General features: G+C 40.3%; 2 protein-coding genes across 7 annotated transcripts; both read left to right on the top strand.

Annotated features, from left to right (window-relative positions):
• On the top strand, positions 1 to 26,295 carry LOC121585900 (fasciculation and elongation protein zeta-2). Of its 6 annotated transcripts, none has more exons than XM_041902212.1 (10): positions 1 to 423; positions 1,424 to 1,532; positions 1,749 to 1,865; positions 2,215 to 2,350; positions 2,541 to 2,668; positions 3,234 to 3,314; positions 15,698 to 15,773; positions 15,965 to 16,030; positions 17,011 to 17,062; positions 26,209 to 26,295. In XM_041902212.1, the coding sequence occupies exons 1-9, from the start codon at positions 116 to 118 to the stop codon at positions 17,025 to 17,027; spliced, it is 1,038 nt and encodes a 345-aa protein (XP_041758146.1). In that variant the 5' UTR covers positions 1 to 115; the 3' UTR covers positions 17,028 to 17,062; positions 26,209 to 26,295. The 6 variants fall into 6 exon arrangements, with proteins under 6 accessions (XP_041758146.1, XP_041758144.2, XP_041758147.1 ...); XM_041902210.2 differs by lacking the exon at positions 26,209 to 26,295 and adding an exon at positions 16,355 to 16,382 and having other exon boundaries at positions 2,541 to 2,812; positions 17,011 to 17,091; XM_041902207.2 differs by having other exon boundaries at positions 2 to 423; positions 2,541 to 2,812.
• On the top strand, positions 26,032 to 27,114 carry LOC121585307 (tetranectin-like). The gene is given in 3 exon segments (XM_041901707.2): positions 26,032 to 26,041; positions 26,209 to 26,490; positions 26,493 to 27,114. Coding segments are annotated over 3 exon segments (405 nt in total). The 3' UTR covers positions 26,606 to 27,114.

Raw genomic sequence — 27,114 nt, 5'->3', positions numbered from 1 at the left:
AGTTTTCGGACCGGTCCACAGAGACACAGCTCCCACCCTAGGATGCTGAGTCCTGACATTCCATCGCCACATACATCATTCATCAGAGGCACATAGGGTGTTTCGTGCGGCAGCCATGGCGGCGCCCCTTGCGCATTTCGATGATGAGTGGCACGATTTTAAGGAATTTGAGCCGGTTTCAGAGCAGGGGACTCGGGTGGACCGAGTAAACTTGGTTGTCGAGCATGTGACGGGCGATCTGAAGGTTCTTCCAGAGCTCAACAACAGCTTTTCTTTCGAAATAGGCAGCTTCAAGTCCATGGAAGATCTGGTGAACGATTTCGACGACAAATTGACAGTGTGTTTCCGAAATTTCAACACCAAAAATGAGAACATTGCCCATGTAAACATTAGCACCGAGGATACAACATTGAGGAACGACGAGTGAGTATGCGAAGTTAGTTTGTAACAAGACCGTTCTTCCCTTGCAACATACTATCACATTTCAATGTCTCGCTCTGCATAATTGCGTTCCACTCAAACATGCTGTCACGTGTATTGATGGTTGATGCAAGCTGCGGACACATTGTATCAGATAGGCTTATATCATATTTACACCTATTCGAGAATATTGCTATAGGCTAACAGTAATGCTACATTAATTTCACTAGAAGTTTACGTTTATAATTATGCTTTTTCATGCATTATTGTTGCTATGCACGTACTGTCAGTTGTGCTGATGACTTGTCAATAAGCAACGTTATCAATGGTCATGTGACTGCTCCATCAAGCTAGATCTCAGAACTCACATAATCTCAGTTGACAACATGTCAGTGCATTGTGTCCCAAATATGCCTAACAAAGACATCCCACTAAACTCTAGATTAGAATGTTGACCCAAAAACCATTCCCTGGAGTTCAGAATAAATAGGACAATTCACATTTATCTCCCCTAAAATATGAAATATTTGGCTCATGTCTTGGGTAGAGATAGTTGATCCCACTGATCTGTTTGTGGTTAATAAATAGTTAGTATTAGGCTATGCTGTTTATAAATGATACATTAGTTATTAATGTCTCACCCTTCCCCTTTTCACTGTACATAATACTGTCTTAAAGCAGTGCGGCTGTAGCATTATCAACAGTCCAAACATTGCACAGCTGGCGGATTAGTCCTCATTACATCTTTCTGCATCCAATTTATGTTTTTGATCGAAAATGTACAGTATCATCTGGGTAAATCTTTTGTAAGATGTTTGTGACCTTTGTGGCATCTGTCCCTTAGTAACCAATATTTGGCTACATGCACAGTGCATTGTCATTATGACAAATATAACCACTGTTGACCATTATTAGAAGTTAGCTATCACTTCTGTACATGAGCTTTGGTCCTACAGGTGGTGGAGTTCACTTGTATGTGTCTCTCATCTCATTTCCTCCACAGGATCTGGAATGCTCTCGCAGATAATTATGGTAATGTCATGGCAGTGGACTGGAAACAGTCTCGAACGCGCTCCCTCCATCTCCCCACTCTAAAACTTGAAGACAAACCAGTGAGTCAAGTTCTTGCTTCATAGAGGGCTCTTTCTTTGTCCCTTTCCTTTCATCCCCCCCCCTCTCTCTCTCTCTCTCTCTCTCTCTCTCTCTCTCCTTCTATCCCTACCACTCCCCCTCTCCTGTCCAATCTGTTTATCGCCCCCAATCTAAAATTCAGAATCCATTGTGCCAGGATTTAGTTTTGATTAAATCCCCTCCCCCTGACCTGTCAGAGGGTGGATGATGTAACACTGGAACTGTCCGACGACGAGGAGCTGAGGGAACAGATGGACATGCACACCATCATCGTCTCCTGCTTCAACGACGAACCCCTCTTCACCGCAGAACAGGTAGGGCTACCCACCAATTTACCAACCTACCAACCCACAGCTCTGCCTGGAATAGACCAAGACTGACCTGCACTTTATCAACGCGAGAATACAGTGGAGCAGAGCTGGGTATGGGGCTTGTGCCTGTTGCTTGAATGTGCTTCACATAGACAGATGACAGGTGGACTGAGCCTGTGTTTGTGTGTTAACCAGAGTTGGGGTCTATTCTATCGAAATGTCCAGTAAATTCAGGAATAGAATTTCATTCCAAGGAATGGAATTGCACTACATGGAGAAATGTCCAATGCAACAGACAGGAATAGAAATGGAATTGATCCCAAATGTTTGGTGTTTACCGTGTGTATTGTAGGTTATTGAGGAGATAGAGGAGATGATGCAGGACTCTCCTGACCTGGAGGCAGAGCAGAACCACCCATCTCAGTCAGACCTCTCCATGCTCTCTCTGGACATCCAGCTCTCCAGCACAAACCCCAGCTATGAAGAGCGTGAGTATATCTCTGTCAGTTAGGTGTGTGTGTGTGTGCGTGCATGTGTGTGGTGTGTGTGTGTGTGTAAATGGTGTGAGGGAGAGGGAGTGGTAGGTTGAAAGTGGGTTTGCATTGTTATGCTACATTTCTGTCTCTGTGTGTGTGTGTGTGTGTGTGTGTGTGTGTGTGTGTGTGTGTGTGTGTGCAGGAGAGAGGACCCTGTGTGTAGCAGAGCTGAATGAGATGCTAGAGGAGGTGGAGATGGCCATCAGACGTTACAGTGAGGAGCTGATTCAACACCTGGCCCTAAGGGACGAGCTGGACTTTGAAAAAGAGGTGAAGAACAGCTTCATCTCTATCATGATAGATGTGCAGAACAGACAGAAGGAACACAGGGAATTACTGAAGAAGAAAAAAATAATCAAGAGTGGTGCCGGGGCCCCGCAGGGCCGACCAGAGAGAACACAAGCACTAGGATCAGTGAGTGACACCATGCTGTGCACACACACACACACACACACACACACACACACACACACACACACACACACACACACACACACACACACACACACACATACACACACACACAAACACACACAATGCCTGCTGATGCCCCTGCTTTATAGCATTGCTTACATTCAGAGTGGACAGTTTTAGTAACCTTTTAAATGTATTCAAACCTTATACAACTTATTTCTTGCTTGTACAGATCTCTCCACTTATTACTATCTTGATACCTTATTACTTCCCTCTTTTTACAAACTCAGTTACTGGTTTATTGTTTTGGGGATATTGACCTTTTAAACCTTGCACATGGTTCCTTCTCTCTTCATCTGCTTGTTTCCTGTTTGTGTGCCTCTTACTTCCCATTTCTCTGCTTCACTTCCTTCCTCTCTAGCGCTTCAGCATGGAGGGGCTCTCCTCTGCCATTCAAAATGGCTTCCGGCAAACTTTTGGGAGCAGTGGAAGTGAAAGACAGGTGCCTATATTTCTCTCTTTCTCTCTGTCTGTTGCCCTCTTCATTGGTGCTGTGTGTGTTTTTGTTGGTCAACTAGATGGTAATTGGACATGAAGTACAATTGGTGGGACTTGCTTTAACTCATTAAAAGTATTTTTGTGGTAGTGGTAGAAGTTAAAAAAGTTTTACTTTACTATTTAAAGCAAAGTAGTTGCATATAGTCGAAGTTTAATGTAGTAAAATAATTGGTCTGATTACTTTGATAGACTACTATATCAACCATATTCATTTGGATTGTGGGGCAGTTAGATCACAAAAATGTCTCAACTACAGTTGTTGCGTGTGAAAACTAAAAGAAGAAAGACATAGAACAAAGCGATCTTCCGTTAGAAGATGGGAATAAAAGACAGGATCATGTGGACAACACTCTTAGGAAAGCAAAGCAACTCTGAATCAACCATGCTGTGGGTTTCAGATAACTAGATGCACGATTTACATTTGTAAAACGTTCAGTGTGAATGAAGTTTGATTTGAGGTGAATGGTGATGTAATGATTAGAAAGTTGTAGGCTATTATTTTGGGAGAGAAATATGTAGTGATGACAACTCTTTAAAAGTAAGTTTGTGGTAGTTGAAGAACTACAGTGCCTTCAGAACGTATTCACACATTTGACTTTTTCCATATTTTGTTGTGTTACAGCCTGAATTTTAAATGGATTAAATTGAGATTTCGTGTCACTGGCCTACACACAATACTAGTTACTCCACAATACTAACCTAAATGACAGAGTGAAAAGAAGGAAGCCTGTACAGAATACAAATATTCCAAAACATGCATCCTGTTTACAATAAGGCACTAAAGTAAAACTGCAAAAAAATGTGGCAAAGAAATGAACTTTATGTCCTCAATACAAAGCGTTGTGTTTGGGGCAAATCCAACACAACACATAATTTTTAAGCATGGGGGTGGCTGCATCATGTTATGGGTGTGCTTGTCATCGGCAAGGACTGGGGAGTTTTTTAGGATAAAAAGAAACGGAACAGAGCTAAGCACAGGCAAAATCTGGTTCAGTGTGCTTTCCTACAAACACTGGGAAACAAATTCACCTTTCAGCAGGACAATAACCTAAAACACAAGGCCAAATCTACGCTGGAGTTGCTTACCAAGACTACATTGAATGTCCTGAGTGGCCTAGTTACAGTTTTGACTTAAATTGGCTTGAAAGTCAATGGCTGTCTAGCAATGATCAACAACCAACTTGACAGAGCTTGAAGAATTTTTTAAAGAATAATGTGCAAATATTGTACAATCCAGGTGTGCAAAGCTCTTAGAGACTTAACCAGAAAGACTCACAGCTGTAATCACTGCCAAAGGGGATTCTAACATGTATTGACTCAGGGGTGTGAATACTTATTTATGTAAATTAGATATTTCTGTATTTAATTTTTTTTAAATTGCTAACATTTCCAAAAACATGTTTTCACTTTGTCGTTATGGGGTATTGTGTGTAGATGGGTTAGGAAAAACATATATTTAATCCATTTTGAATTCAGGCTGTAACACAACATAATTACATTTACATTTTAGTCATTTAGCAGACGCTCTTATCCAGAGCGACTTACAGTTAGTGATTACATATTTTTTTTATACTGGCCCCCCGTGGGAATCGAACCCACAACCCTGGCGTTGCAAACGCCATGCTCTATCAACTGAGCTACATCCCTGCCGGCCATTCCCTCCCCTACCCTGGACGACGCTGGGCCAATTGTGCGCCGCCCATGAGTATAATGTGGAATAAGTCAAGGGGTATGAATACTTTCCGAAAGCACTGTATTAGGGCTGACCCCAGTTAGTCGACTGGTCGATTGTTTGGTCGATAGGCTGTTGGTCGACCAAGATTATTTTTTGTTGAGCAGTGGCAAATATACACTACATGACCAAAAGTATGTGGACATCTGCTCGTCGAACATCTCATTCCAAAATCATGAGCATTAATATGGAGTTGGTCCCCCCTTTGCTGCTATAACAGCCTTTCCACTAGGGCTGGGCGTTATGGCCTAAAACTCATATCTCAATTTTCTCAAACTTATGAGAGAATCACAATATATATCTCGAATATTGAAACGCTTTCTCTAAATAAGCTTTGTTGTACAATTAAAGGTAAAATACACTGCATTTAAAACAGTCAGCAATAATCTAATGAATTCAGAGCTTGTGAAATTATACCTAGGCTGAATATATGCCTTCAACAACCATAAGACCCACTAATAATGTAATTAATTTATGAAAATAGTTGTACATGCTTTTTTTTGCAAAAATCACTGATCTGGCTTTCAGGTCTGTCTATAAAAATGCCCTTTTTGTTACAAATTTGACCAGAACCATGCATAATGCACATTCACTAATAATGTAGCAGGCATTATAGAAAATGAACACCGGTCTCATAAACAATCTCTCAAGCACAAGCCCACGTGCTAGTAAGTAGAAAGCTAATATTTATATTTCAAGTTTAGCCAACTTGCATCTAGGTATAATTTCACAAGCTCTGAATTCAGCTAACACGGCAAAACAGTTGAATTGTTACAAACACAACCTTCTGTCCGTCTCCAACTTTTTGAACAGATGTTGAAATAAAGTGTCCTATCTTATTTCTCAGAATGAGAACGAGTTGCCAGTTCCTTATACATTTGTTTTATGCTTATTGCACATTTATAAAACACAGACTAAACAGCTAGTATAACAATCTTTATTTGACAAAAATGCTGCTAGAGATACGTGGTACCGTAATGCGCACGCGAGACAAACTGAGCATTAATTTTCCAGAATGAATTGGTACATCCGTTTTAGTAGTGTCTGCTCTGCTTGAAATTTGAGGAGGTTCGAAAGGTTAACTTCTCCTCTATTACAGTAAAATAATGTCTCCATGTGTTTCAGTGTCCATAAGACCGATTCTGTTGAACCAAACCTCAAATGCAAATAGCAAGTTGAAACCGTTTGTCAGAGAAGAAGAAGAGATCTCTTCTTTGTTTTTGTAAGTGGTAGGGGGAGGGACTTGGGAGAAAGAGGCGAAGCGAGAGGTTTAACTCTCGCTAAAATCTGTCCAAAATAAGCCCAATGCGTTTCTATGTGCTTATTTTGAACCTAAGCTTGTCGCCTGCCTTCCCGCCTTTTGAACAATGACTCCCATTGTTAGGGAGGAGACATGAGCATCTTGTCATTATATACAGATCTCTGGTGTAAATGGGTAGGTGCACAGCACAGAAGGAGCGAACGAGACAAGACCAAAAAGACAACATGAGAACAAGCGGACAACAACGCTCATAAAAACGGAAAATACAAAAAATCTTGATTCTGCAATACAGGCATTTGGAATATCGCGCAAAAACATACATTCTAATTAATTCAATATATCGCCCAGCCCTACTTTCCACTAGATGTTGGAACATTGCTGCGGGGACTTGCTTCCATTCAGCCACAAGAGCATTCATGAGGTCGGGCACTGATGTTGGGCAGTTAGGCCTGGCTCACAGTCGGCATTCCAATTCATCCCAAAGGTGTTCGATGGAGTTGAGGTCAGGGCTCTGTGCAGGCCAGTCAAGTTATTCCAAAACGATCGCGACTGACCATTTCTGTATGGACCTCGATTTGTGCACGTCATGCTGAAACAGGAAAGGGCCATCACCAAACTGTTGCCACAAATTTGGAAGCACAGAATCATCTAGAATGTCATTGTATGCTGTAGTGTTAAGATTTCCCTTCACTGGAACTAAGGGGCCTAGCCCAAACCATGAAAAACAGCCCCAGACTATTATTCCTCCTCCACCAAACTTTACAGTTGGCACTATGCATTCGGCACGTAGTGTTCTCCTGGCATCAGTCAAACTCAGATTAGTTTGTCGAACTGCCAGATGGGGAAGCGTGATTCATCACTCCAGAGAATGCGTTTCCACTGCTCCAGAGTCCAATGGTGGCGAGCTTTACACCACTCCAGCCGACGCTTGGCATTGCGCATGGTGATCTTAAGGCTGCTCGGCCATGGAAACCCATTTCATGAAGCTGCCGACGAACAGTTCTTGTGCTGACATTGCTTCCAGAGGCAGTTTGGAACTTGGTAGTGAGTGTTGTAACCGAGGACAGACGATTTTGTGTGGCCTACCACTTCACGGCTGAGTGGTTGTTGCTCCTAGACGTTTCCACTTCACAATAACAGCACTTACAGTTGACCGGGGCAGCTCTAGCAAGGCAGAAATTTGACGAACTGACTTGTTGGAAAGGTAGCATCCTATGACGGTGCCACGTTGAAGGTCACTGAGCTCTTCATTCTACTGTCAATGTTTGTCTATGGAGATTGCATGGCCGTGTGCTCGATTTTATACACTTGTCAGCAACGGGTGTGGCTGAAATGGCTGAATCCACTAATTTGAAGGGGTGTCAGCAGAAATAATGGCACACAAGACACCTGTCTGATTCACGCCTGTCTGAGTGGACTAATCCATTGCGGAGGCCGCAGGGATGGCACACCAGTATCACCAGTAGTACATTTACAGTTAATTCCCATCATTTCTAATCTACAATGTTTGTTTGGTCACGATAATTTCTGTTAATGCATTCAATATATTATTATTACAGTCTTATCATTGTCATTGAAGGTGTGGACGTTGTTTGCAGAGCGCACAACCAAGGCTACACTTGTGAGAAAAAAGTTTTGGTTTATTTCATTCCATTTACGAGTTGTCAGTTTATTCATTCTTTTGTTTGGAGCGCTCCTGTCAATCTTGAGTAAAGGACACGCACGTGATTACGCATTTAGAAGTAGGACTAGTCTACTTGGTCTGCAAGCAAATGCAGGCCTATAATTGTGCCCATTTGAGGATCTAATAATATTTATGATTGTCTTAACTCACCATCACTGTGGAATTTCTCAAAGTAATTTTTTCTTTGCCTCAAGCAGCGAGTAAACAAAGTCTGCTTTTACATCCATTGAAAATTACAGTTGTTCCTCAACACAGCCTATTTGAAAAATCTTTCCAGCTCTCTTCCTTTCAATTACCACTCAGCATGAAAGGGGAAGAAATGTCATGTTCTGATCCGGTGGAAGCGTCATTACATAGGTCTACCTGATTACTTCTTATCCCTTACGCAAAATAGCCTACAGCTGTGTCTGTCTGTCTAGAGCTCACCAGAGCTGGAAACTCTGAGGGCCCAGAATATTTTATACAATGTTGCATGTTTGCTAGCAGGAGCTTCAGGCCAGACCAAGTTAATACAATAGCTGACACAATGTTTCAAGTTCCTTGCATAGCCAATGTGATTTAAAGCATATTTATTTTTATCAGGATATTTTCTATCTGCAGGCTGCAATGTTTTTATTTGTTGGCTTTATGTAGGCTATTTTTACATATTGGCAATGGTAATAGAAGTTACTTTTAGATTTGTATCATTTTCATTTAGATATAATTTTGATTAACCACATAACATTGATTTTGAGATATGAAGACTTTATTATAAATGAAATTAAACTGTTCCACGAAATTGTGCATATGAAAATCATAACTGGCATGCAGATCAGTAAAAATGTTATGATAACTTGACACTCCAAATGGAAAAGGTTGCCGACTGCTGGTGTAGCCTATTACCGGCAACTTCAGGAGTGTAACAACAGAGGCAGAATCTGCGAAGGCCAGCAGCAGCGGGCAGCGGGAGGAGGAGGGTCGGGAACAGGTGTTTTTCTTCTGGTTAGGCTATATTGATCTCTGGCTCCCTCTTTAGTAATTTGTGTGTCTTCATTTTTAATCGCAGTGCTTAAGCATCAGACAAACTCAGTAGCAACATATAGTTGATTTTATTCAAACATAGGATGTGGAAAAATACACATACCAATCAGATGACTCTTGGTCAACTAAGATTTGTTTTAGTCGGGGACAGCCCTACACTGTATGTAGAATAGATTTGTATGTAGACCTACTGATAGCTAGCTGTAGTTCTAGCTAAAAATAAACTATTTAGGCTAAAAGTACATTTCCTGAAGTAAATGTGGTGTGTTTGCTAGCTTGTTTTAAAGTATGTATGGTTTTGTAAAAAGTAATGTTTTGTCATACCCGTGATATATGGTCTGATATACCACGGCTTTCAGCCAATCAGCATTCAGGGCTCGAACCAGGTTTATAATTGTAAATAAATCCCCTTTGCACATGTGCATAACTATAGATAAATCCGACATTAGAGTTTGAGTGATGAAAGTTGGACAGAGGATCTCGAAATCTCTGAGCAAGAAACACTTGAATGAACATAAAAAAACTAATGTTAGGCTCTTTTCTGGCAATTGTGCTGTTATTATGTGCCAGATGTTTAGACTACAACCCATCATTGACTTGTCATTTCAATAGGCATTGGCTACAAAAACTAATAAAATTTTGCTTAGATAATGGCAGGTAGCCTATATCCCCTGATAGTCCTAAATCTAATTTCAGATAGTCTACAGTATCCTAGGCTAGATGTAGGCTAGATGTAAACTGAACGATTTAGCAGCTTGCTTAGTTCAAATTAACAGACTAATTTATTCAACATGAATAGCGAGGTGATTTCGCAATAAGAAGTGCTTGTTTCCCCAATAGCCTGCTGGAATAGGCTACTGAGGATGGGGTCATAATTTCAATCACTGAATTAAATATTATTAATATGTATATGAACTGAATATGCTTGTCAACACCAGCCAGTGTTAATGTTTTTGAATTTGTTTTACCTGTAGCCTAATCTGACTACTGTTCATAATAACACAAGGCTACAACAACAATAAACTGAAGTTATAGGCTATTTATTAAATTGATTTGCCAGCTCCAGGTAGGCTACACAAGTGGCACAAATTGATTTGCAATGACTCCAGTGATATTGTCATTTCAATATATTTATTGTATCAAATGGTAGCCTACAATGGCATATACAGTGGGGGAAAAAAGTATTTAGTCAGCCACCAATTGTGCAAGTTCTCCCACTTAAAAAGATGAGAGAGGCCTGTAATTTTCATCATAGGTACACGTCAACTATGACAGACAAAATGAGAGAGAAAAAATCCAGAAAATCACATTGTAGGATTTTTAATGAATTTATTTGCACATTTTGGTGGAAAATAAGTATTTGGTCACCTACAAACAAGCAAGATTTCTGGCTCTCACAGACCTGTAACTTCTTCTTTAAGAGGCTCCTCTGTCCTCCACTCGTTACCTGTATTAATGGCACCTGTTTGAACTTGTTATCAGTATAAAAGACACCTGTCCACAACCTCAAACAGTCACACTCCAAACTCCACTATGGCCAAGACCAAAGAGCTGTCAAAGGACACCAGAAACAAAATTGTAGACCTGCACCAGGCTGGGAAGACTGAATCTGCAATAGGTAAGCAGCTTGGTTTGAAGAAATCAACTGTGGGAGCAATTATTAGGAAATGGAAGACATACAAGACCACTGATAATCTCCCTCGATCTGGGGCTCCACGCAAGATCTCACCCTGTGGGGTCAAAATGATCACAAGAACGGTGAGCAAAAATCCCAGAACCACACGGGGGACCTAGTGAATGACCTGCAGAGAGCTGGGACCAAAGTAACAAAGCCTACCATCAGTAACACACTACGCCGCCAGGGACTCAAATCCTGCAGTGCCAGACGTGTCCCCCTGCTTAAGCCAGTACATGTCCAGGCCCGTCTGAAGTTTGCTAGAGTGCATTTGGATGATCCAGAAGAGGATTGGGAGAATGTCATATGGTCAGATGAAACCAAAATATTACTTTTTGGTAAAAACTCAACTCGTCGTGTTTGGAGGACAAAGAATGCTGAGTTGCATCCAAAGAACACCAAACCTACTGTGAAGCATGGGGGTGGAAACATCATGCTTTGGGGCTGTTTTTCTGCAAAGGGACCAGGACGACTGATCCGTGTAAAGCAGGGGTGTCAAACGTCCGGCCCGCGGGCCGGATCAGGCCCGCAAACGGGTTTAATCCGGCCCGCGAGATGATTTCGTAAAGTATAAAAATGCGCTGCAATTTTTCAATAAAATAAACTGCTGTTCCAATTGCGTCCACTGGATGGTGCAATAGCAATTGTGTTAAGCAAGCAAACTGTTTATACCGGGGCAGAGCAAGTAGGTCAAGCACGTGCAGCCAATGAGCTACTTTGTTTTGCCCGCGATATTTATTACGGCTTCTACTTTTAACATTATGTGCTTTGGCACCCTCATTGCCCCAATATGTCTCTGTCAAAAAAGAGAAAAGTGGACGCAGAGTGCAGAGTGTTCCAAGAAAAATGGTCATCCTCCTATTTATTCACGGAATTGAATGGGAAAGCTGTATGTTTGGTGTTTTCACAGCATGTTGCAGTGCTGAAAGAATATAACCTTCGTCGCCACTATGTGAGTCTTCATGCCGACAAATATGACAACTTTCAAGGACAGCGGAGAAGAGAGAAGGTGAATGAACTGTTGGCGGGTCTGAAGAAACAGCAGTCTGTGTTTACTCACAGCCGAGACATCAGTGACGCTGCAGTGAAAGCTAGCTACCTCATTGCTAATGAAATCGCAGTGGCTTCAAAACCATTTAGTGAGGGTGAATTTGGAAAAACATGCATGATGAAGGCAACGGAGATTGTGTGCCCTGAAAAGCGGCAGGCTTTTGCAAATATCAGCCTGACAAGAAACACAGTTGCAGACAGGATTTCCGATCTTTCAGTGGATTTGGACAGCCAGTTGAAGCAAAAAGTAAAGTCATTTATTGCGTTTTCGGTTGCAATTGATGAAAGCACGGACATTACAGATGTTGCACAACTGGCCATTTTCATCCGCGGAGTTGATGACACATTGACCGTCACCGAGGAGTTCGTGGAGTTGGTGCCGATGACAGATACAACGACAGCAGCTGATATTTTTACCGCACTCGTCGGCGCGCTGGACAGGGTCGGAGTGGACTGGTCCCGCGCTGTCAGCCTGGCTACAGATGGTGCGCCCTCAATGATCGGGAAAAAGCAGGCGTTGTGACAAAGTTCAGAGAGAAAGTGCAATCTGCAAATGGAGGACGTGATTTTTTGACTTTTCACTGTATTTTGCACCAGGAGGCTTTGTGTTGCAAGTCATTAAAGATGGATAACGTCATGAAGGTGGTCATCCAAACTGTTAATTTCATCCGATCCAGAAGCCTGAATCACCGTCAGTTTGACAGCCTTCTCAGAGAGAAAGACCACATCTATGGCCTGCCATACCACACTGAGGTAAGATGGTTAAGCCGAGGTGCTGTGCTGAGGCGTTTCTTTGATTTAAGAGAATAAATTGAACAGTTCATGGAAGAAAAGGGCAAACCAGTGTTAGAATTTCATTCCGCAGAATGGATGCAGGACCTTGCATTTATGGTGGATGTTACAGAGCACCTGAATAACTTGAACAAACAGCTGCAAGGGCGCAACAAAGTTGTCACGCAGTATTATGACAGCATACGTTCTTTCAAGCTGCATCACCAACTTGCCGGTGGTGATGCAGCTCACTTCCCCTGTCTGAAAAATGTGTGCGCGACCCAACATGTGGCAGACATGAAGCGGTTCAAAGATAAAATAACGGGACTGTTACGGGAGTTTGAGCAACGCTTTCAGATTTTTGGTGAACTGGAGAAAGACTTCAACGTTTTTTGCTCGTCATTCACCGTGAATCCCTCTGATCTGCCCGTCAGCATCCAACTTGAAATAATAGACTTGCAGTGTGACTCGGATTTGAAGGGCAAATTTGCCGCAGCTGGCTTGGACACATTTTATCAGAATCTCTTGCCAGGTTACCCCAACTTGACAGCCCTCGCTGCAAAACTGTTGTGCATGTTTGGAACCACATATCTTTGTGAGCAAGTTTTCTCTGTAATGAGCATAAATAAATAAAAAAGCTGCGCTCAAGGCTCACGCACAAGCACTTGAATCACATCCTGAAGTTGGCTGCCACTCAGGATGTGACGCCTGATATTGATGCGCTGGTGAAAACTAAAAGATGCCAGGTATCAGGAGTCAAATAAACTATGCAACCCCACTTAAAGTGCTGCATGAGACACCCTGATATAGTTCTGTGATCTGTGATATACTTCTGTGAATCACTGAGGCATTGTGTGTTTGTGTGTTCTTTGTCCTCAGAACTTTCAAATAACTTGAGGTGTTTTATGATTAATAGTGATGTTGTGCTTTTGGACACTGTCCTCAGGCTCCAGCTTTATGTTTATATGTTTTTATGTTGATGTGCTATTGTTTTTAATTGATTTTATTTTATTTGTATATTTAACCTATTCTTGACTCTGTGGTTCTTGCACTTGTTTGGGGAACAGGATTTCATTATTTTTATCTACATTTCTGCCTGAGAAATGACACCCTGATATAGTTCTCTGATCTGTGAAACAGTTCTGTTAATCACTGAGGCATTGTGTGTTTGTGTGTTCTTTTTTTTTTTAGAATTTTCAAATAAACTTGACGTGTTTTATGATTAATAGTGATGTTGTGCTTGTACTATTTTGGAAACACTGTCCTCAGGCTCCAGCTTTATGTTGTATGTTGATTGTATTAAAACAAAGAAAACAATCTGAAGTTGTTGTTTTTAAGTTATATATACCATGATTTTTCCGGTCCGGCCCACTTGGGAATAGATTTTCCTCCATGTGGCCCCTGAGCTAAAATGAGTTTGACATCCCTGGTGTAAAGGAAATAATGAATGGGGCCATGTATCGTGAGATTTTGAGTGAAAACCTCCTTCCATCAGCAAGGGCATTGAAGATGAAACGTGGCTGGGTCTTTCAGCATGACAATGATCCCAAACACACTGCCCGGGCAACGAAGGAGTGGCTTCATAAGAAGCATTTCAAGGTCCTGGAGTGGCCTAGCCAATCTCCAGATCTCAACCCCATAGAAAATCTTTGGAGGGAGTTGAAAGTCTGTGTTGCCCAGCGACAGCCCCAAAACATCACTGCTCTAGAGGAGATCTGCATGGAGGAATGGGCCAAAATACCAGCAACAGTGTGTAAAAACCTTGTGAAGACTTACAGAAAACGTTTGACCTGTGTCATTGCCAAGAAAGGGTATATAACAAAGTATTGAGAAACTTTTGTTATTGACCAAATACTTATTTTCCACCATAATTTGCAAATAAATTCATTAAAAATCCTACAATGTGATTTTCTGGATTTTATTTTTTCTCCTTCTGTCTGTCATAGTTGATGTGTACCTACCACATTTAGCCTAATATCAGTTTTATTGAGGACTTTTCCCCATAAAAAGAACCAGGCGAGGTCGTTTTCCAGTGCTTTGCCTTGTTGCATTTACAGTGAATGGAATGTTGGAAATAATGATGTCACAGTGCGGCCTTTAGAATGTTGAGGAAATGCCATGAAAGTGGATGGAGGACAAAAAGAAGGACAAAAAAATGTATAACTTAAAAAGTATAAAATATATTTAAAAAAGTATGTAAGCACACTGGTCCTGACCAGTCTAAACGTTGTAATGTTTCAACAGCGTTTCTAGCTTGAATAGTGTAAGAGGAGTAGCTTGCTAAATAATAATACAAAAAAGTCTGAAATATGACAAAGATTTAAAGTTGGGTCTTTTGCTTTGCAAGTCCCACCTAAAAATGCTGATCCACCCAGCGTTACATTTCCATAAACTGAATATGAATTACTCGCTGTCTCACCTCGAGGTGAGACAGTATTTAAGAAGGAATCTTAACAAACATCACTAAGTTAATTGCCTTTCTACAATGGTTGCCCACTTCTACTCTCATGGAGCAGCAATTTAACAATCGTATTTAGCCTAGTGAAAGTCTTCACACCCCTTGCACAGTTTTTCATAAATGTCTGCCTTAAAATTAAATGTAAAAAGGGATTCAATTAGATTTTTTCCCGACCAATCTACACAACCTACTCCACAATTTCAATGTAAAAGAAAATTATAGAAAATGTTCTTAATTAATTAGAACAAAAAACTAAGATTTGCGTATGTCTTCACACCCCAGAGGTAATACTTGGTGGCAGCACTTTTGGCAGCCATTACAGCTGTGAGAGGAAAAGTTGTGTGAAGTTGGTAGGATCTTCAAAATGATTCACAGCTGTAATGCCTGCCAATGGTGGTTCCACTAAGTATTAACTCTGGGGTGTGAAGACATATGCAATCAAGACTTGTTTTTTTAATTTGAATTAATTTGGGGGAAATGTTCCATAATTATTCTTTCATTTTGAAAATGTGGGATAGGTTGTGTAGATCAGTAGGAAAACAATATAATATGTAACACCTTTTAGATTGAATTTTAAGGCAGAAAAATGTGAAAAGTGTACAAGGGGTGTTTACACTGTCACTAGGCTTATTCTCTCTCTTCTTCTCTGTCGTTTCTACCCCATGGTCTCTCTTAGTATCTGACCACAGTCATCCCTTATGAGAAGAAAGGAGGTCCTCCATCGGTGGAAGATCTTCAGATCCTTACCCAAAGTAAGTGGCTGTCAGGTGCAGAGCATTTATCCCCCACCCATCACACGAATCTTAAATAAATAAAAACATTTGTGCTACTTGAAGTACAGGGTACAGTTGTTTATCTAGTGTTACAGATGGTTGACGTACCCTGGTCAAATAAATTCCTGGAGTAAATCAATGTTTCTGATTGGTTTGTGTTTCTGTTGCAGTCCTGCAAGCTATGAGAGACGACAGTGACAAGGTGCCCAGTCTTCTGACAGACTATATTCTCAAAGGTGAATACACTCAGCCTCTCCCTATGTACATTTTAACATTAGTAGGCTATATTACTGTGAGTTATGTGTTGTTGGCATACTGTTGTCTCTGCATTTTTGTAGAATTCAAGAACATAACGATTATTGATAACTCCTGATTTTCACATAAAGCTATTTTAAGTTAGGCTTTTCTACTGTTTAAGTTGTTGTGCCTTTTCTTTTGTGTGTATGGTACAGGGCAATTTACAGTTACGTGATCTCCTTTTTCCTTAATTCCTTTCTTAAAAAATGTTTCTCTCCATTCTTCATTTTCTGTTCAATGTCTCGCTGCATTGTACTTGCTAGCTCTGGTGTGAGAGCCATGGACAGAGAGGTTTGTGACAGACATTCACAACAGACACTGTGCACTGTGTGGTGTAGTTCACTCACTGCGGGAGAGCACACCTAGTGGCCACTGAGCTTTAGTGTATTGTAACCGTACCCTGCCCTTGTGTCCTGTCACTGCCCGGCCCGCCACCCACCCTCACTGTCACACTGCTGCTGTTTAGGGTATGGTAGCGGGTATGGTAGACCCCATTGCTGCTCCCGTTGGTGTCACAAAGTTATCCCTGACCCACGACCTTGCTTTGCGTAACCCTTCACATCCTTAAGTGATCCCAAATGGACCTTACGGGTTCTCCTGAAACGCTCCCTGGGAAGCACTACTCTTACAACCATTGGAACCTATTTCTCTTTCTGGGCTCACTGAATACTAAATGGCTGTATTGGCATATTGTGTATTGTTGTCGTTGCTGTTTCAAGTGTGTTTGGATTCCTTGAGACTGTTTTCCTGATCAAACCTAGATACAGGTACTTGGTTATTTTATTTCTCCTGTTTCACTATTTCATTCCTTTTTCTCCACCCAAGTTTTTCCATTTCTTACTTTTGTGTTTTCCCGTAGTAGCCTAACTGGCATTCACACCTAGTCTCAGCCATACTCATTTATATGTTTTTTCCACAGTGCTTTGCCCAACATAGACTGGAAGGACGATAACTGACAATTTGGAAACGAGGTGAGGGATCTGGTTTCAATGTCAACAAACAAAATGGAGAGGACTCTCTCACTGTGGAAAAAAAAACAAAAAAACATAAGCACACTTAATTTATTCTTTATGATGCATGGGATTTTACCTCAAGTTGCTCCTTTTTGTGTAACACCCATAATGTTTTTTTTTTTTTTTTACCTCATTCAGTTTTATTTTCTCTGTGTTGAGCATGGTGATTTCACAAACCTTGTGTATTTTTTTAAATAGTTTTTACTTTAAGTGCAGTGTAAAATACAGTACTCAAAGTCATAAGAAAGATACTCATAAATTATAGTGTAGCATCTACTGTATGTGGCTGATTTTAACAGCCTTTTGGGTTGTGTCTTAATTTGATTAACCTAATCTGAATGTCTCAGAAATGACTGAGCTACACTCCACAGCAATTGTAATATCAGGGATATGAAACATTTTAGATTTGTTTAAAAGTGCTTAAATACATTTCATTAATAAAATCAACCTTGAACTAAATACTGACATTATTCTACACAACTCAGTCCACCATTTGGCCTCCCTAAAAGCACTGCACATATATATTTTTGTCATAGCTAAATACTGTAGTAGTACCATTGTTGTCATACTTAGAAGGAAGTGCAAAGGTAATGTGAACAGAACTGTAATTCATTACAAAGCACTGATGTGACTACTAGCTATGCATTTGAGTAAATAATGACTCACTGAAGCCCTGAATCAGAGGCACCATGCAGTCCAGACCTGGCCAGTCTGTAAAGGCTGTATTTCTACACACAAGAAATGAACATGCCTTTGTATTTGCCAGAATTTTTTGTACATTGTAAATGACTTATTTTTAACCAAATGTTATTATACTGAGCTACTTATCTGCTACACTATTAATTTATTTTGTAAATATTTTATTTCAAATACATTTATAAAGTCAATGGTAAACCCAATTTAATCGGTTTTTGTTTCATTACTGAGTCAACTCTCTTTTTTTCTCCTTGCTCATACAGCATACTCCAGCTATTCGTCAATGACAATGATATAGAACAACATAGACAGACTTATTTAGTTATGCAAACTCAACCTTACATTTAGCCAGTACCCCTGGCCAGTACTTTTAATATTGTAACAGACAGCCATGCTCTTTCAATGCATTGAAGGGTTTGCCTGAATGACGGTGTTGCCACTTTACTCTAATCCTCATTGGAACATGGGGAAATCATAAAGCTAGTGTTATATTGAACACAAAACATTGACAGTTAACTCATTTTTCCAACTCCAACTAGGAGAATAAAACATTGGTAAGAGGAACAACATACACTACCGGTCTAAAGTTTTAGTACACCTACTCATTCAAGGGTTTTTCTTAATTGTTTTACTATTTTCTACATTGTATAATAATGGTGAAGAAATCAAAACTATGAAATAACACATATGGAATCATGTAGTAACCCAATATCATGTCTAGAGATAATATCACTGCTTCATATTATATCCAAATGGAGTTACATTTCAAGATAGGAAACTGATATTTGATATCTGAGATGATCAAATTCTCATCATGGTAAACTGAGAAACTCATTCACTATTGTGAAATGGAGCATATGAATGGAGATGTCATGACAGAATATCTCATGTTAAATAGAGGCCTCATCTGCAAAAAGCATATGAAGAGTTTCATACCCAAATTATATATATCAATTTTCAGACATGTTGGTAAATTAACTTTGATTGTTTAAAGAAATTAAAATAGATTGGTGTGCTTTTCACTATCTAATCATGGCATGGGGTTGTTTAATGACAGACATGTATTTGTTTAAAATCTATCACTTCATAGTTTCATTTCAGAGAGACAAATAGTCATGTTTGTTTTGCAAAATGCTATATATCCGCCTCACACAGTGCAATAACTAGTACTTCTAGGTTTTACACAGTCAAATGTAACAAATAACTTCATTTTTTATAAATAAATGTACAAATTATACATTTGTGACAGCTACACTATATATGCAAAAGTATGTGGACACCCTTTCAAATTAGTGGATTTGGCTATTTCAGCCACACCCGTTGCTGACAGGTGTATAAAATCAAGCACACAGCCATGTAGAATGGCCTCACTGAAGAGCTCAGTGACTTTCAACGTGGCACCGTCATAGGATGCCACCTTTCCAACAAGTCAGTTCATACGATTTCTTCCCTGTTAGAGTGGCCCTGGTCAACTGTAAGTGCTGTTGTTGTGAAGTGGAAACGTCTAGGAGCAACAACGGCTCAGCCGCGAAGTTGTAGGCCACACAAGTGCTGAAGCACGTATCGCGTAAAAATTGTCTGTCCTCAGTTGCAACACTCACTACCGAGTTCCAAACTGCCACTGGAAGCAACATCAGCACAAGAACTGTTCGTCAGGAGCTTAATAAAATGGGTTTCCATGGCTGAGCAGCCGCACATGAGCCTAAGATCACCATGCGCAATGCCAAGCGATGGATGGAGTGGTGTAAAGCTCGCCGCCATTGGACTCTGGAGCAGTGGAAACGCTTTCCCTGGAGTGATGAATCCCATCTGGCAGTCCGACGGACAAACCTGGGTTTGGCAGATGCCAGGAGAACGCTACCTACCCCAATGCATAGTGCCAACTGTAAAGTTTGGTGGTGGAGGAATAATGGTCTGGGGCTGTTTTTCATGGTTCGGGCTAGGCCCCTTAGATCCAGTGAAGGGAAATAACACTACAGCATACAATGACATTCTAGACGATTCTGTGCTTCCAACTTTGTGGCAATAGTTTGGGGAAGGCCCTTTCCTGTTTCAGCATGACAATGCCCCCATGCACAAAGTGAGCTCCATACTGCAATGGTTTGTCGAGATCAGTATGGAAGAACTTGAATGGCCTGCACAGAGCCCTGACCTCAACCCCTTCGAACACCTTTGGGATGAATTGGAACGCCAACTGCGAGCCAGGCCTAATCACCCAACATCAGTGCTCAACTTCACTAATGCTCTTGTGGCTGAATGGAAGCAAGTCCCCGCAGCAATGTTCCAACATCTAGTGGAAAGCCTTCCCAGAAAGTGGAGGATGTTATAGCAGCAAAGCGGGACCAACTCCATATTAATGCCCATGATTTTGGAATGAGATGTTCGACGAGTAGGTGTCCACATACTTTTGGTCATGTAGTGTATAAATATATATATATATCAGTCAAAAGTTTGGACACTCCTACTCATTCAAGGGTTTTTCTTTATTTAAACTATTTTCTACATTGTAGAATAATAGTGAAGACATCAAAACTATGAAATAACACATATGGAATCATTTAGTAACCAAAAAAGTGATAAACAAATCCAAATATATTTTATATTTGAGATTCTTCAAAGTAGCCACCCTTTGCCTTGATGACAGCTTTGCATACTCTTGGCATTATCTCAACCAGCTTCATGAGGTAGTCACCTGGAAGATATTACAATTAACAGGTGTGAAAAAAATTAAAATTTACATTACCATGTAGTTTACCAATAAAATGGTCTGATGGTGATGTGGATATACTCGGAATACATATCCCAAAGGAAATAAATGATCTCACTTCAATACATTTTTATAGAAAGTTAGCAAAAATAGATAAGATCTTACTACCATGGAAAGTAAATACCTGTCAATTTGTGGAAAAATCACCCTGATTTACGCTTTAGTATTATCCCAGTTTACCTATTTGCTTATGGTCTTGCCTACGCCTAGCGAACAGTTTTTTAAAATTATATGAGAAAAAAATATTCAATTTTATTTGGAATGGCAAGCCAGACAAAATTAAAAGGGCCTATTTATATAATGAATATGAATTCGGAGGACAGAAATTATTAAATATTAAAGCATTAGACCTATCACTAAAAGCTTCAGTCATACAAAAGTTATACTTAAATCCGAACTGGTTCTCAAGCAAATTAGTAAGATTGTCCCACCCAATGTTCAAGAATGGCCTTTTTCCCTTTATTCAGATTACAACAACTCATTTTCAGTTATTTGAAAAGGAAATCATCTCCCAAATATCACTATTTCTAAAACAAGCCATAGAAAGTTGGTTGCAATTTCAATTTAATCTTCCAGAAACGACAGAACAAATAATGCAACAAATATTGTGGTTAAATTCAAATATACTAATTGACAAAAAACCTTTATTTTTTGACAGAATGTTTAAAAAAGGTATAATCTTCGTAAATGATGTCATCGGTAGGACTGGTGGAGTTATGTCGCACATGCAGCTAACAAAAACATATGGAAATGTCTGCTCTACCCAAAACTACAACCAAATAATTGCAGCCTTACCGCAAAAGTGGAAGAGGAAAGTGGAAGGGGGAGAAAGTAAGGAACTTGTCTGTCGGCCTTGCATTAAAGAACATAATTGGTTATGGAAAACTGTGATAAATAAAAAAGTATATCAGTTTCACTTAAGGACCAAAGGATTGACAGCCGTCCAATATAGATTGCAAAATAGTTGGGAAGAGATTTTTGACGTACCGATCCCATGGCATAGTGTTTATGAACTGACATGCAAAACGACACCGGATAAAATTTTTTTGAATCTTTCAAATTAAATTATTATATAAAATTCTTGCTACCAATAGAATGTTATTTATATGGGGGATACAATCTTCCCAGCTCTGCAGATTTTGCTGTGAAGAGACAGAATCATTAGATCATTTGTTTTGGTTCTGTCCATTTGTTTTTGGACACAGGTCCAGGAATGGCTAAAGGATTGCAATATTTACCTGGAGCTAACCTTGTAGATAGCATTACTGGGTGATCTGAAAAGTCATAGTCAATCGATCAATAATATAATAATACTTTTAGCAAAAATGTTTATTTTTAATTCACAATCTGTAGAAGCAATGAGAATAGAAAGGTTCAGAACTTTTGTAAAACATCACAGTACGGTTGAAATATATATGGCAAATAGAAATCCTATATGGATGGTGTTATGAGATAGATGGGAGGTATTGAATGGAGTTGAAGGATGGGACTAATAACAAATAACAACAAATAATAACAAGATAACTAATAATGTAAGCATACTGTGTCCAAAATAAGTACATAGGTTGTATGTTGGGAGCTTTTGGGAAAGAGCACAGTTAGAAAGATATGGCATATAGAAGCAAACCGGATGGACATCATGAAAATGATCGGAGAGGTTGAGAGTAGAAGAAGTTCAGGAGCAAAAACAAATAAAATATAATTATTATAAAATTGTCTGTGTCCATAAGGTGTAGATAGTAAGTATAGGCTGGAAGTAGAGGCCTGGGCATTGTTGTTCACTAATTTACCCCAAGTAGGGAAAGGATGGCGGGGTTGAAAAGTAATAAAGGGGAGTATATATATAAAAAACATGGGGGATTGGAAGTGATGCAGACAATTACATTGATAGAAGTTACAATCAATCTGCAATATTAAGCTGATCTACCCCCAGAAAAAAAATAAAAAAAGAATTAACAGGTGTGCCTTGTTAAAAGTTAATTTGTGGAATTTATTTATTTATTGAGCCAATCAGTTGTGTTGTGACATGGTAGGGTTGGTATACAGAAGATAGCCCTATTTGGTAAAAGACAAAGTCCATATTATGGCAAAAACAGCTGAAATAAGCAAAGAGAAACGACAGTCCATCATTACTTTAAGACATGAAGGAAAGGAAGACCCAGAGTTACCTCTGCTGCAGAGGATAAGTTCATTAGAGTTACCAGCCTCAGAAATTGGAGCCCAAATAATTGCTTCACGGAGTTCAAGTAACAGACACATCTCAACATCAATTGTTCAGAGAAGATTGCGTGAATCAGGTCTTCATGGTCGATTTGCTACAAAGAAACCACTACTAAAGGACACCAATATGAAGAAGAGACTTGCTTGGGCCAAGAAACACAAGCAATGGACATTAGACCGGTGGAAATCTGTCCTTTGGTCTGATGAGTCCAAATTTGAGATTTTTGGTTCCAACCGCCGTGTCTTTGTGAGATGCAGAGTAGGTGAACGGATGACCTCTGCATGTGTGGTTCCCACCGTGAAGCATGGAGGAGGAGATGTGATGGTGTGGTGGTGCTTTACTGGTGACACTGTCTGTGATTTATTTAGAATTCAAGGCACACTTAACCAGCATGGCTACCACAGCATTCTGTAGCGATACGCCATCCCATCTGGTTTGTGCTTTGTGGGACTATTATTTATTTTTCAACAGGACAATGACCCAACACACCTCCAGGCTGTGTAAGGGCTATTTGACCAAGAAGGAGAGTGATGGAGTGCTGCATCAGATGACCTGGCCTCCACAATCACCCGACCTCAACCCAATTGAGATGATTTGGGATGAGTTGGACCGCAGAGTGAAGGAAAAGCAGCCAACAAGTGCTCAGCATATGTGGGAACTCCTTCAAGACTGTTGGAAAAGCATTCCAGGTGAAGCTGTTTGAGAGAATGCCAAGAGTGTGCAAAGCTGTCATCAAGGCAAAGGGTGGCTACTTTGAAGAATCTCAAATATATTTTGATTTGTTTAACACTTTTTTGGTTACTACATGATTCCATATGTGTTATTTCATAGTTTTGATGTCTTCCCTATTATTCTACAATGTAGAAAATAGTAAAAATTAAGAAAAACCCTTGAATGAGTAGTTGTGTCCAAACTTTTCACTGTTACTTTATATATAAAATAAATAATTAAATACAGTAATATGAGATCTGTATGTAAAACATTTAGCAGATGCGCTTATCCTGAGCGACTTAAAGTAAGTGCATTCACATTAAGACAGCTTGGTGAGACAACCACATATCACAGTCAAATATACAGTATACAAATATTCCATTCCACCTAAACAATGGATATACAGCGCCTTCAGAAATGATTCATACTCCTTGACTTATTCCACATTTTGTTGTGTTACAGCCTGAATTCAAAATGTATCAAATATTTTTAAAAAATCTCACCAATCTACATACAGTACCCATAATGACAAAATAAAAACATGTTTTTAGAAATGTTTGCAAATGTATTGAAAATGAATTACAGAAATATCTCATTTACATAAGTATTCACACCCATGTGTCAATACTTTGTAGAAGCACCTTTGGTAGTGATTACAGCTGAGTCTTTCTGGGTAAGTCTCTAAGAGATTTCCACACCTGGATTGTAAAATATTTGCCCATTATTATTTTCAAAATTCTTCAAGCTCTGTCAAATTGGTTGTTGGTCATTGCTAGACAACCATTTTCAAGTCTTTCCATAGATTTTCAAGTAGATTTAAGTCAAAACTGTAACTTGGCCACTCAGGTATATTCACTGTCTTCTTGGTAAGCAACTCCAGTGTAGATTTGAATCCATCTCCCAGTGTCTGGTGGAAAGCAGACTGAACCAGGTTTTCCTCTAGGAATTTGCCTGTGCTTAGCTCCATTCCATTTATTTTTTATCCTGGAAAACTTCCCAGTCCTTAACGATGACAAGCATACCCATAACATGATGCAGCCACCACTATGCTTGAAAATATGGAGAGTTGTACTCAGTTTGTGTTGTATTGGATTTGCCCCAAACATAACACTTTGTATTCTTGACAAAAAGTTAATTGCTTTGCCAAATGTTTTGCAGAATTACTTTAGTGCCTTGTTGCAAACAGGATGCATGTTTTGGAATATTTGTTATTCTGTACAGGCTTCATTCTTTTCACTCTGTCATTTAGGTTAGTATTGTGGAGTAACTACAATGTTGTTGATTCATCCTCAGTTTTCTCCTGTCACAGCCATTCAACTCTGTAACTGTTTTAAAGTCACCATTGGCCTCATGGGGGGGTAGAAGGATTACTTTATCCTATCCCAGGTATTCCTTAAAGAGGTGGGGTTTCAAATGTCACCGGAAGGTGGTGAGCGACTCCGCTGTGTGTGTGGGGGGGGGGGTAGAAGGATTACTTTATCCTATCCCAGGTATTCCTTAAAGAGGTGGGGTTTCAAATGTCTCCGGAAGGTGGTGAGTGACTCCGCTGTGGGGGGGGGGGGGGGGTAGAAGGATTACTTTATCCTATCCCAGGTATTCCTTAAAGAGGTGGGGTTTCAAATGTCTCCGGAAGGTGGTGAGCGACTCCGCTGTGTGTGGGGGGGGTAGAAGGATTACTTTATCCTATCCCAGGTATTCCTTAAAGAGGTGGGGTTTCAAATGTCTCCGGAAGGTGGTGAGTGACTCCGCTGTCCTGGCGTCGTGAGGGAGCTTGTTCCACCATTGGGGTGCCAGAGCAGCGAACAGTTTTGACTGGGCTGAGCGGGAACTATGCTTCCGCAGAGGAAGGGGAGCCAGCAGGCCAGAGGTGGATGAACGCAATGCCCTCGTTTGGGTGTAGGGACTGATCAGAGCCCGAAGGTACAGAGGTGCCGTTCCCCTCGCTGCTCCAAAGGCAAGCACCATGGTCTTGTAACGGATGCGAGCTTCAACTGGAAGCCAGTGGAGTGTGCGGAGGAGGGGGGTGACGTGAGAGAACTTGGGAAGGTTGAACACCAGACGGGCTGCGGCATTCTGGATGAGTTGTAGGGGTTTAATGGCACATGCATTTTTGACCCATCTATCAATAGGTGCCCTTCTTTGTGAGGCATTGGAAAACCTCCTTGGTCTTTGTGGTTGAATCTGTGTTTGAAATTCACTGCTCAACTGAGGGACCTTACAGATAATTATATGTGTGGGGTACAGAGATGAGGTAGTCATTCAAAAATAATGCTAAACACTATTATTGCACACAGAGTGAGTCCATGCAACTTATTATGTGACTTGTTAAGCCATTCTATACTCCTGAACTTATTTAGGCTTGCCATAACAAAGGGGTTGAATACTTATTGACTCAAGACATTTCAGCTTTTCATTTTTTATTAATTTGTAAAAATTTCGAAAAACATATTTCCACTTTCGCATTATGGGGTATTGTGTGTAGGCCAGCGAAAAAAATCTCTATTTAATATTTTTTTTATTTAGGCTGTAAAAATGTCAAAGGGTGTGAATACTTTCTGAAGGCACTGTATGGCAGTCCAATACATATGAACGGATCTGAGAGCTACAGTCTCTGCCATTATCTTGTATTTTTACCCAAAGTTTTCTGTGATGATGTTGTGGATATTGAGCTGTACAAATAATTAGACTTTGATATACATTTTCTTCCAGTTTGCCTGAAAGGCATCAAGATTATTGGCAAGTGTTTCCTGGCCGATGCCGCTAAGAAGAACTACCACACAGCCTACGATGATTGCATTGCTAAAGGGGGCACAATCAGCACCCCTCTGACAGGGGATGACAACGATCAACTCGTCAACTACGTCCGCCGGAGCATCGGCCCAGAGGAACACATTTGGCTGGGCATCAATGACATGGTGACTGAGGGGGAATGGCTCGACCAGGCGGGCACCAACCTGCGCTTTAAGAACTGGGAGACTGACATTACCAACCAGACGGTGGACGTACCCACAACTGTGCCATTCTTTCCACCACTGCCAATGGAAAGTGGTTCGATGAGAGCTGTCGTGCTGAGAAGGTGTCTGTCTGCGAGTTCAACATCGTCTGAGAGCCAAATACTTTTATTCTGTTGTATCAGTCTCAACATCTACACTATATGGAAATATAATGCATGCACAATAATCTCTGTACTATCTGTATTATAACCTCACCACTGTGGTTTGAAATGTGGAAATGTGGAACCAACATGATTAAAAGTAACCTATTTTACACAAAAAATCCATTGCTGCAAGGGATGCTACACAGTACTATTATGCCCTCTTTATACATTAATATTCTTTCAGACTTTTTAAAATGTGTAATTTATTAGGATCCCCAATGGCAACAGCTAGTCTGACTGGGGTCCGACAAATAACGAAGAAGACATTACTGAAAAAATACTTTACAATTTACATACATTTAAAAATATGAACATGTAGTGTGCGTGTGTGTTTGCATCTATCATTTACACATACATGGCAGTACATACACAACAAGTAGGTCACATGGGGGATAGGTGTTGTGCGGTGAGGTGTTGGATTTATTATTAATTTTTAAAACCAGGTTTGCTGTTCACAT

Source organism: Coregonus clupeaformis, unplaced genomic scaffold, assembly GCF_020615455.1.
Source record: "Coregonus clupeaformis isolate EN_2021a unplaced genomic scaffold, ASM2061545v1 scaf1885, whole genome shotgun sequence".
Lineage (NCBI taxonomy): Eukaryota > Metazoa > Chordata > Actinopteri > Salmoniformes > Salmonidae > Coregonus > Coregonus clupeaformis.
Note: the sequence above shows the minus strand (reverse complement) of the source record. Positions and strands in the feature narration are given on the sequence as shown.

Coding starts and splice junctions, on each gene's coding strand:
- LOC121585900 (XM_041902207.2), top strand. CDS start 116: ATGGCGGCGCCCCTTGCGCATTTCGATGATGAGTGGCACGATTTTAAG. Junction 3,315..15,697: donor GCAGTGGAAGTGAAAGACAG/GTGCCTATATTT, acceptor GGTCTCTCTTAG/TATCTGACCACAGTCATCCC. Junction 15,774..15,964: donor TCTTCAGATCCTTACCCAAA/GTAAGTGGCTGT, acceptor TTTCTGTTGCAG/TCCTGCAAGCTATGAGAGAC.